The sequence below is a fragment of the Saccopteryx bilineata genome, chromosome 2 (assembly GCF_036850765.1).
Source record: "Saccopteryx bilineata isolate mSacBil1 chromosome 2, mSacBil1_pri_phased_curated, whole genome shotgun sequence".
Classification (NCBI taxonomy): domain Eukaryota; kingdom Metazoa; phylum Chordata; class Mammalia; order Chiroptera; family Emballonuridae; genus Saccopteryx; species Saccopteryx bilineata.
This window is the reverse complement of record NC_089491.1, coordinates 288,477,300-288,489,321: the sequence shown is the minus strand read 5'-3', so window position 1 is coordinate 288,489,321 and position 12,022 is coordinate 288,477,300. Positions and strand designations below refer to the sequence as shown.

General features: G+C 38.4%; 1 protein-coding gene across 1 annotated transcript in view; it reads right to left on the bottom strand.

Moving 5' to 3' along the window:
* The window catches only part of TDRD5 (tudor domain containing 5), a 53,282-nt gene that overhangs the window by 19,478 nt on the left and 21,782 nt on the right, over positions 1 to 12,022 (bottom strand). Inside the window, exons 9-13 of the mRNA XM_066255126.1 lie at positions 10,673 to 10,893; positions 7,431 to 7,643; positions 6,390 to 6,456; positions 2,401 to 2,601; positions 1,367 to 1,525 (exon numbers count right to left, since the gene is read on the bottom strand). Coding sequence (XP_066111223.1) covers positions 1,367 to 1,525; positions 2,401 to 2,601; positions 6,390 to 6,456; positions 7,431 to 7,643; positions 10,673 to 10,893 — 861 coding nt within the window. The remainder of the gene's footprint in view (positions 1 to 1,366; positions 1,526 to 2,400; positions 2,602 to 6,389; positions 6,457 to 7,430; positions 7,644 to 10,672; positions 10,894 to 12,022) is intronic.

Here is a 12,022-nt window from a genome sequence, read left to right as displayed (position 1 = left end):
GACCCAAGTGTCATCAGGGAACGAGGATGTTCTGAGAAGATGCAATGAAGGATTTTATATAAACTATTGGGATGCTTAAAGAAAAGTAGGAATTACAAGGAACTAGGTGTAGAGAGGTTGGTGTACGTGTATGTGCTGTGTGAGTAGCATATGGGAGTCTTGTTATATTAAAATATAGGCTAGATGAAATAGGGGAGTTTTAAGACTTATCTCTTTAGCAGAAAAGCTAGCCTTATATCATTTTTTAGGACAGAACTATGATTATTTGAAGACATTAACAGAGTGATGATAGGCTATTCTAAAATTTTTAAAGGTTGAATTCAATTCACTATTTAAGGATTAGGAAATATAACTGTTCTGATCAAGTAATATTGACCAAGAAAAATTCAGGCTTTAGAAAAACAAACAAGCCAAATTAATTTTAACGTAAACCAGAAATTTAAAATCTTTATACTGCTTAATTCAGACATGCAGCAGTGAACATTCACACACATTTTTCAGAGCTTGTCAGTCTCCCAGTAGTCAGATGGCCTTTCCTTCTTTTTCCCAATGACTAGTAAATGCCTACTAAAAAATACAATCATATCAATAATTTTTAAAGTCACATATAGAAAACATAAAATAATATTTTATTCAAAGAACATAAGCCTTTCTGTGTCCAAAAACACCACTTTTTTGGTGCTTCAACTGAACACACCCTATATTCTTAGCCCAGTACTTGCTGCCAGGAGGCATATAAAACTCAAAGGACATGTTTACTTGTTAATTGGTTGAAAAATCATTTAAATTCTTACTATTTGCTTTACTTTGCTTATATATGAAGTAGGGATATGAAAGTACCAACCTGGTAAAGTGGCTGTGAAAAAAATTAACTAGTACACACAAGTACTTATAGCAGTACCTGTCACATAGTATGAGTTCAATAAATGTCGCTGTTATCTTAATTTTATTATCGCTACTGAAATACCAATAATATTTTAATGGTTATGGGTGGGAGCTGTGAAAAGGTTCACAGAGAAAGGAAAGAAGGAGAGCATGGAAGACTGAGGAGCGCCAGCATTTGGACCGGTCTGAGGGAGGCCACGTCTGCCGTGAGTATGTGAGAGATTCGTACAGGAAGACACACGACGAAGCAAAGGTCCAACTCAGCAATTAATGGAGACAAAGGGAACTGTGAGAATCATTTCCTAGGTCTGAAAAGCCCCAGTTTCCCATCTATAAAATAGATTATTATAGTAACTATATGTCACAGGGATTTTATGAATATTAAACTTCAAGTTCTATTTACAGTGCTTGGCATGTATTAAGTACTAATTAAACATTAACAATAAAAATAATTATGATAATATTTGCAAAAACCCATTACCGGAGTAAACAAATCACTCTCTTTTGACTGTGGACTTATCTCTCGGTCTTCATCAAAATAGCGGTGCTGGCAAGGGTAACCCAGCTCTGTCAAGACAACATCCTCTGGGCCTGCACTGGAGTTAGTGTACAAGGCTAAAGGATTGAATTCACTGAAACCCTAGGATTAAACAAAGAAGGAAGGGTTTAATTACTCAGAGAAAAGTGAAAAAATAAGCACTTCATAGTTTTCAAATGTTGTAGAAATGTATTCTCTTCTAAAATTTAATAATTAAAAATTTTCTATATTAAAATGTTTTCTTAGTCACAAAAATTATCAACATCAATACTAACAGGGATGCAGACACTGATATCAGTAATTGCAATTCTCTAAGAATACCTGAGAAAATTAAATACTTTGGCGTAAATTCTCAATTATTTAAAATATAAGTATTCAGCCCTGGCCGGTTGGCTCAGTGGTAGAGCATCAGCCTGGTGTGCGGGGGACCCGGGTTCGATTCCTGGCCAGGCACATAGGAGAAGCGCCCATTTGCTTCTCCATCCCCCCCCCTCCTTCCTCTCTGTCTCTCTCTTCCCCTCCCGCAGCCAAGGCTCCATTGGAGCAAAGATGGCCCGGGCGCTGAGGATGGCTCCTTGGCCTCTGCCCCAGGTGCTAGAGTGGCTCTGGTCGCCACAGAGCGACGCCCTGGAGGGGCAGAGCATCGCCCCCTGGTGGGCAGAGCTTCGCCCCTGGTGGGCGTGCCGGGTGGATCCCGGTCGGGCGCATGCGGGAATCTGTCTGACTGTCTCTCCCCATTTCCAGCTTCAGAAACAATAAAAAAATTTAAAATATAAGTATTCACAGTCTAAAAAACAGTAAGCCAAATGCAGTTTTTTGTGGTCATCTGAAAATGAGAGTACTCTACATTAAGAAGTCAAGAATCTCACAGGTATTGCTAAGAGTAAAGAAGAAATCACATAACCTTCTGTATAAAATTCTCATATCTAAAGCGTTGAGATGAAATAAAAATATTACAAAATACACCCAAACTCCACCTTAGAAGGGACATTTTCTCGGCATACAATAGCATAGCCCTCTGTTCTCAAGACATGATGAAAATAGATGTCTTCATTTGATGATGTATCACACAGAAAAATGTTAAGAATTCCATTTATGTATTCATCCACTACCCCCACTAATGGCTTCAAACCACACAATTTCTGGAACTGCAAAACAGCTCTGGATGTCCAATATTCCTGAAATATAATCAAGATAGGAGATTCATATGATAAATTCAAATATGAATTACAATAACCAAATGCAAAATGAATTCCTGATGAACTAGAGATTTTAGTGGAAAAAGTAAAACCATAATAATACTAAAACAACACACTGGAGGATGTTTATAATTTGTGAATGAGAAAAGTCAGAATAAAGAAAAAATAAAATAAAAATGTGATTGTAGAAAAAATTATTATTTATGTGGTGAAAAATCATTTTCAGAAACAACTCAGTAAGAATCCAGGACCAATCCTCTTAAAGAAATAGCTAAAAATTCTAGATAAAATATTTTTAAAATGTGTCCAAAACTGGTAGGAGTGTAACAAATTATCAAGCCAAAATAAAAGGGAAAGGGGGAGCTATTTTTGCCTTAAGGGTACCTGCTAACCCAGGCTAATTTGAACTCACAGGTTCTGATGCTCTCACAGGTCAAAGGGAACAGAAATCAAACCAGTATCCACTCATGGTGGGGAATGGAAATCAGAACTCTCCTTCACTAAGCTGAGTCTCTGTTGGGGTGCACACTCAGGATAAGGGGAAAAAGAAAAATAGCCTTCTTCACGTGGACATGCAGCTCAATTTTCACATCACCGGGGTGGTACACACATCCTCAAATTGTTTAAATTAACTAGGTTCCAAACTGGTAGTGTTCCTAGGTGTCTGGCTGAGTGACTAAATCTCTTTTGAGGTAGGCAATCTTAGCCTGTATTATTCAACCATACTTATTAATAATTTTTAATTCTTTTAAAAAATTTATTTTTTTTGAGAGAAAAAAAGAAATATCGATTAATTGTTCCACTTATTTATGCATTCTTTGGTTGATGCTTGTATGTGTCCTGTCGGGGATTAAATCCACAACCTTGGTGTATTGGGATAATGCTCTAACCAACTTAGCTACCCAGGCAGGGCCGAATAATTTTTCAAAGACAGTGAGCAGTACATAGGCAAAGATAAAAAACATACAATGAAATAACAAGTCATAAGAAAAAGAAGAAATGACATTAAATGAAACAAACTCTCAAAAACTTTAGATATTTGAACTTCTAGATGAATTATAAAACAAACAATCTGTATAAAGTAAAAACAAAAAACCCATTATTTTGATAGCTTCTGCAAATATCAGCAGTTTATAACAACTGATCTATCAGTATTAAAGAACTAAGAGAGCTTTAAAAATATAATAACCAAAATTAATAATGCATTATGTTGATTTAATAGATTAGGAAGAATTAAAAAATAAATCAGCCTGACTAGGCAGTGGTGCAGTAGATAAGAGCCTGGGATGCTGAGGACCCAAATTTGAAACCCTGAGGTCTTCAGCTTGAGCATGGGTCGCCAGGTTGAGCACGGGACCATAAACATAACCCCATGGTCATTGGCTTAAGCCCAAAGATTGCTGGCTTGAAGTCAAAGGTCACTGGCTTGAGCGCAAGGTCACTAGCTCAAGCAAGGGGTCACTGGATCAGCTGGAGGCACCCTCTCACCCAAGGCACAAATGAGAAAGCAATCAATGAACAACTAAAGTGTCACAACTACGAGACACTTTAAGAGAGTTAATGCTTCTCTTCTCTCTTCCTTCCTGTCTGTCTATCCCTGTCTGTCCCTTCTCTTTCTCTCTCTCTCTCAAAAAAAAAATCAGTTAAGTGGAAGATAATTTGAAAGAAATTAGCCAGAATATAGCATGCAAAAAACCAGAAATATATAGAAAACAGAAGAGAGGTTAAAGATATGGAAGTAAATTGAGAAGTTTCACATACTTAATTATGGTCTCAGAAAGAGAGGCAGAAATAGAGACAAAGGGAATACAAGTATATGAATTAATATATGAATATGTGAAAAATAATTGAAAGGATAATGGCTGGAAATTTGCCATATTTAATGAAACTAAGGCACAGATAAAAGAAGTCCAGTGAACCACAAACAGAATAAGAATAAAGCTACACATAAACATACTAAAATGGAAAAGCACAAACAACAAATAGGAAATTTTAAAAACACCTACAAAAGGACACTGTCTACAAGAGAACATCCATTGGGCTGACAGCTGACTTCTTAAATATGACAGGGAAACCAGAAACCAGTGCAATGACATCTCCAAGGTTGTAAAGATACTAACTACCAAGTCTAGAATTCTATACCTAGTGAATATAGCTTTCAAGAATAAGCACAAAATTATATTTTCAAGTAAACATAACTAAGTTTGCCATCCACAAACCCTCACAAAACGGAGTCTTAAGGGATACAGTTCAAATGGAAGGAACATATTCCCAAAGGAAAGTCATGTCCTTTGGGAATATAGCTGGTCAAGGAAGCCCTTCTTGGGGAAATAATATTTGGGCTTAAAACTTCATGACAAGAAGGAGCCAACCTTGAGATGTCTTTGTTTAACTATAGATCAGAAAGGGCAAAGCCCTATGCCAAAAGCAATTTGGGAAAAAAAATAAGAAAACAAAGCAGAGAACCAATAATGGAACCAATCTGGCTGATGTGAGAACAATGGACTTTGGCTACAAGTGTGTCACAAATTTAGCCCTTCAAACTTAGCAGTATAAGTAGCTTAAAAAAAACCTAGACAGGGCTAACATGCACCCTAGAAAATAATACTGAATACTGACTTGCACAAAAACCATACCCTGCATACATTACTTACAATACTCAAAAATCAGAAGCAGGTTGAATGTCTAATAATAAAGGGATAAAAAGGATATAATGCACATTTACCTAATAGATTACTGTGAATTTATTAAAATTGAGAACTATGATAACATGAATATATTTATGCTGTAATACTGAGTAAAAATGCAAAATATGAAATAGGATTACTATTTTATGAAACCATCAAGAGCCTACAAAAATCCTCACCCCCAACAACCAATAAGCTAAACTGAAAGAAACACAATTCAAATTTCTATATTTAATGTGTTTGAGTGGTAGAATTATAGGTAATGTTTTTTTCTTTCCTCTTTACTGTGCTTTTCAAATTAAAATTTTTTTTCTAAAAAAAAAATCTATGTATATATAAGGAACTGATAAGTTAGTTAGGTTAAACAGACAAATAGGGTATATATAATAAATGTGTATGACATGTATAATTAAGAGCCCTGAGGGAAAAACATAAAATTAGATGCCTAACTACATAAATAAAATGCCTCCTACTTCATCCCACTATAGTCATCCCCCACAATGATGTTACTAAAGAATTCTTTAAAAAACACAGATTGATAGTGGCAGTTCCCTGTGTACACCCTATAGCTGCTCCCAGCATCTAAAGGACAACGTCCAGATTCTTGAACATGAATGTGGATCTCACCTTATGTTCCTGTCTACTTCCCTGACATCATTTCCATGCACCAACTCCAGTTCATCTTATATTATATAGCCAAACAGAACCACTTCAAACTTATCAGGTTTGAGATGTTTTCTGCTACTTTCATTCTGTCTGGTATATCTTCTCTTTTTTGTCCAGTTATAGTCTTAATCTTCCTTCAAAGTTCCACTCAAATGCCACCTCTATTATGGGGCCTTTGCCGACTACCTTGAACAGAGATGTGCATTCTTCTTTGTATACCACTATTATACACAGCAAAAATCTCTATAGCAAATGTGAAACAGTACAATTATTTTTGTCTATATGTCTGTCTTTCATACCATCTGCTATGATTTCTTTGAGGGCTCATTCCATGTTTTGTTTTTCTATCCTGATAACCTAGAACTGTTACTGGCATCAAGTGTTTCTGATAAAGTGGGAAAGAAGCAAACATACCTCTGCTGGTCTCACCCAAGCCAAAGAACAAGGGATAGCCTGAGCTGGAAGCTTTGTGTAGCAGCACCTGCAACAGATAATCAAATATGTGAGTATTTAATCATTTTAAACTGATTGTTATGGAATTTCTAATCCATTTCTTGATTTTAGCTATTCACATCATTTCAAAGTATTTTATTTATGCATTTTCTATTTATTGATTTTTTAGAGAGAGAGGGCGGGGTGGGGGGGAGGGAGAGAGAGAGAGAAACATCAATTTGTTGTTCCATTTATTTATGCATTCATTGTATGTGCTCTGACTGGGGATTGAACCTGCAATCTTGGTGTATCAGGACAACGCTCTAACAAGTGAGCTACCCCGCCAGGACTATTCATACATTTTTAAATTAATGTCTTACACTTTAAAGCAATGTAAGAAATAAAATGATAAAATACAGTTGTTTTTGAAACCATGCAGTTAAAATATAGGTAGGAAGAACATAAGCTTCATGCTATATAAATGCAACTTTTAGCATAACCCAGTGGTTCTCAACCTTTCTAATGCCGTGACCCAGCAATACAGTTCCTCATGTTGCGGTGACCCCAAACCAAAAAATAATTAATAATTATATATATTATAAAAATATAATAATTTTGGTGGCTACTTCATAACTGTAATTTTGCTATAGTTATGATTCGGAATGTAAATACCTGATATGCATTATGTATTTTCCGATGGCTTTAGGCGACCCCGCCGGGGTCGCGACCCACAGGTTGAGAACCGCTGGCATAACCCAAAGAAGCATTTTCTAAATAAGAGGTTGAAATTTAGTCTCATGGTCCATTCAGATTCACAGTCATGTCAAAGGACAGACAAGAGATTATAATACAACTCTGAAACTAGTTCTTGCCAAGTCTGCACTAAGAAAAAAGAGGGATGATAGTAAAGAGAGAAGGACAGAGGGAGGAAAGCAAGAGAAAACAAAGAGAAATCCTAACCCCGTAGGGCCTCAGCTCTATGATCCAAAACTTAAGTTGTCTTTATTAAATCTGTTAACTCACTTGAGGAACCTGAGGGAGGACTTCTGAACAGTTCCAATATTCCCGAAGTCTGGGTAGAACACTTCAACTTCCTGTTTCCCGAGAACTCGATGGATAATGACCCGATACCACCACTTATCCTCTGAAATCCTTACACAACAGAGATGTCCTGGTTGGATAAAATATTCTGGCATGGCATATCGATCAGAAACTAGCTGATTAGAGTAACAGCGCCTGTGGAGAAAAAGTAAAGTGTGCATGATTAAGATGGTGAATTAATGTATATTTCACCACAATTTTTTTTTTAAGCATGAAAATTCCACCTTGCGTCTTTCAAAGGAAAGGGGATGCTTCTGACTCCCTCCTCTACTTTCTTTTTTTCCCTTTATCACTGGCTGGAATGAAGACCTTGTGAATCTGGAGGTGAACTAAATCCTGGACCATGTGGATGGCCAATACTTTGTCTGGGGCAGCAAAACAGAAAACACCTCTGTCCCTAAAACCTAGAGCTACCCTATCGGTGTGTGTTGCTTATCCATGGACTACTATGGGAAGAAGAAATAAACTTTTATCTTTATGCTACCATGGCTAAGTTATGTCTTTGTAACAGTGGCTAAACTAATCCTAATGTTATCCACTCAACACTGCCAATTCACTATTTCATTGTACTTAGATGCACTAAGTACAAACTTCTAACTTCCAACCCACCTCAAACCTACCTCTAAAGTCAGTATAGTTTTCATATTTTCCTTTACTCTTTATCCTTCTCAACTCCATTCTTGTCACCAAGACCTGAAAATTATACTTTGCTCATTTCTATCCACTTTTGCTCTTCCGATCCACTCTCACTCTAACACCAACCTATTAATAGAACTTCTCCCTTAATTCCATCCATCCTCCACACTGCAACTAGGGTTATCCTTCTAAAATACAACTTGTTGATGTTCTTTCTTTCTTAAAACCTTCAGATGTTCCTCACTGTCTACAGAACAAGTCAAAATCCCTTCCCACAGTGTTCACACTCTAGTTCTTCCCAAGTCTCCCAGTTCCACACCAAGTCACTGCCCTCCCAACCTCACCCAGTGGTGACATTACTTCCCTATTTGTTGGTGGACCAGTATTTTTACATGGAGGACAAACTAGACATTATTTTCATGGAACATTATTTTTGCCTGGAAGGACCACTTAATAACTATGATTATTCAGACATGGGCGTTTGACAAACAGTTTTTCAAAAATAAAGTGAGCTTCTCACTTCAAGGAAAACATTGACAGTATTTGCTGTCAATGATAAAATCCAAAGCTTTCAAATAAAAATTAGAATTTTGACAATGTTGCACCCACCACCATGAGCTTGAGATCAGTGAGATATTAATGAATGCCTTTTTTATACTGTATTATGTGATAAAATGTGTCAACATTTGGAGGATCTACATAACTCAATGAACCAGTATTTTCCAAATGAGCAATGCATGATGTTTTAAAATCATAGATGGGGTAAAAGATTCACTCAGGGTTCATTTCATTGAGTCCACACGGAGCCCTGTGACTACTTTAGTATTCTGCCATTGCTGTCTTGAGCCTCTTAATAATTTTTAAACCAAGAGCCTTGCATTATTTTGCACTGGAGCATTTCCACAGCCAGTCCTGGATCCATTCAAAGTGCAAAGACAGACCACACAGTTGAATATAAAAAGTTCAAATTCCACAGTGCAATTAATCTCAAGAAGCTACCACCTAGCCCTGGCTGGTTGGCTCAACGGTAGAGCATCGGCCTAGCGTGCGGAGGACCCGGGTTCGATTCCCGGCCAGGGCACACAGGAGAAGCGCACATTTGCTTCTCCACCCCTCCGCCGCGCTTTCCTCTCTGTCTCTCTCTTCCCCTCCCGCAGCCAAGGCTCCATTGGAGCAAAGATGGCCCGGGCGCTGGGGATGGCTCTGTGGCCGCTGCCTCAGGCGCTAGAGTAGCTCTGGTCGCGCAACATGGCGACGCCCCGGAGGGGCAGAGCATCGCCCCCTGGTGGGCAGAGCGTCGCCCCATAGTGGGCATGCCGGGTGGATCCCGGTCGGGCGCATGCGGGAGTCTGTCTGACTGTCTCTCCCTGTTTCCAGCTTCAGAAAAAAAAAAATGAAAAAAAAAAAAAAAAAAAAAAAAAGAAGCTACCACCTTATCAAGTTTGGTTTTACTATCAGAGAATATTCACAATTTTTAAAAAGGCCATTAAAATACTCATTCTCCCAACTATGTACTTGGGTGAGAGCAGATATATTCATATACTTCAACCAAAACAACTTATCTTAAGACACTAAAGACAGAAGCAGATATTAAAATCCAACTTGCTCCTATTAAGTCAGGTATTAAAAAGATCTGCAAAAATGTAAAAAAGAGCCAGGTTCTAATTCCCAAAAAAGGTTATTTTCATAAAAATATTGATATTCACACAAATGGGTTTACCATTATTTTTAACTAAATGACATTTAAATTTTTCAGTTTTAATTTCTATATGATAAATATTAATAAACAAAAGCTCTCTTGGGTCCTCAATTTTTAAGAGTCCTGAGATCAGTGCTTGGCTGAGAAGCCAATGGAGCGAAGCTACCATCTGTGGGATTATGACTGAATGCCTCCAAGTCAGAATCTCGCCCAGGCCAAACGATATGGCAGCGCAGCGGAGCCTTGATTGGCCTCGGATAGCGGGGACCGGGTCCCCGCCGTCCCCGCCAGTGGGCCGCCACGCGCGCTCCTGTGTGGTGCGGTGTACCCCGCCGTGCGCGTAGGGACTGTGGCCCAGTGCGGAGAGCCCCTCGTCCTGGGAAACGGGGCGCGGCTGGAAAGGGGGCCGCCTCCTCGCTTCTCAGACTACGCATGTTCATGGAAAACTTGGTGCTAAACCATTGTAGACGACCTGCTTCTGGGTAGGGGTTTCGTATGTAGCAGAGCAACTCCCTCGCTGCAATCTATTGAAAGCCCTTGACACAAGTTAAAAAGAAAAAAAAAAAAAAAAGAGTCCTGAGATCAAAATGTTTGAGACCTGATTTTAGAATGAGTTACATGAAAAATACATTGAAAACAGACTCCTACCACTTGACCTGTGGTGGCGCAGTGGATAAGGCGTTGACCTGGAACGCTGAGGTGGCTGGTTCAAAACCCTGGACTTGCCTGGTCAAAGTATATATGGGAGTTGATGCTTTTCTGCTCCCCCCTCCCACTTCTTTCTCTAAAAATGAATAAATAAAATCTAAAACCAAAAAGAAACCCCTACCGCATTTCAATCATCATGTCTTCGAGTAACTCTGATGAATCCCTGCTATAAATGCGGATGTAGAATTGGCTAGGAGAGATGATGTATTCCACAAAGACTCCCACAAGGGTACTGGTATCTAATGGTGGCAGTCTGCATAATTTCTTGTCCTGTACAGCATCTGGTGGGATATCATAATTTGCCATTGCCAGGTTGAGCTGTGATTTGTCCATTTCTACTTGCTACAAATTAAAAAATCAAAGAAGCCATCATAAACTTTTGGGTGACATTTCACAATCTATGTCAACATTTTTCAAAGTATATTTCATGAGTCACCTTTATCAGAATCACCTAGGAAATTATAAAAATAAAGATTCTCAGGCATTATTCCACATTTACTAATTCAGAATACCTGGAAGTTGGCCATAAATATGTATTTTAAAAATCCCCTAGCTGATCCTTGCCTATGTTAAAACATTAAACTACTGCTTTATGATATTAGGTAATGAGTTAAAAATGTGTTATATACCTACCCAATGAAAAACATGGTACTTCAAACAGGCTGAACTGAGATATATTCTCACCCTAATCAACCTTACCGACAAAGGCAAGAATGGATTAAATTTCAGACTAGTCTTGCAATAAAGAATAGGGTTTCTCAAACACTGATTCTAAAATACAGTGTGTCCGTAAAGTCATGGTGCACTTTAGACCAGTCACAGGAAAGCAACAAAAGACGACAGAAATGTGAAATCTGCACCAAATAAAAGGAAAACCCTCCCAGTTTCTGTAGGATGATGTGGCAGCATGTGCACATGCACAGATGATGACGTAATACCATGTGTACAGCGGAGCAGCCCACGGCCATGCCAGTCGAGATGTGGATGGTACAGAGGAAAGTTCAGTGTGTTCTGTGGCTCGCTAAATTCGAATCCATGACCAAAGTGCAACGTGAATATCAGTGCGTTTATAACGAAGCACTACCACATAGGAATAACATTACTCGGTGGGATAAGCAGTTGAAGGAAACCGGCAATTTGGTGGAGAAACCCCGTTCTGGTAGGCCATCAGTCAATGATGAGTCTGTAGAGGCTATATACCTAAGGAGCCCTAAAAAATCTGTGCATGAGCCCACATTGAACTGCACTGAATAGGTATGAAACTAGGAGAGTTTTTCTTTTATTTGATGCAGATTTCACATTTCTATCACCTTTTGTTGCTTTCCTGTGACCAGTCAAAAGTGCACCATGACTTTACGGACACACTGTATATTATTTTCCTTTATGACTTCCTACTGTCTCTAGAAAATACAGCATGCTTTCCTAAAAAACTGTTTTCCTTCCATGAAAGCAGGTATAAAGGGTAGAAGAG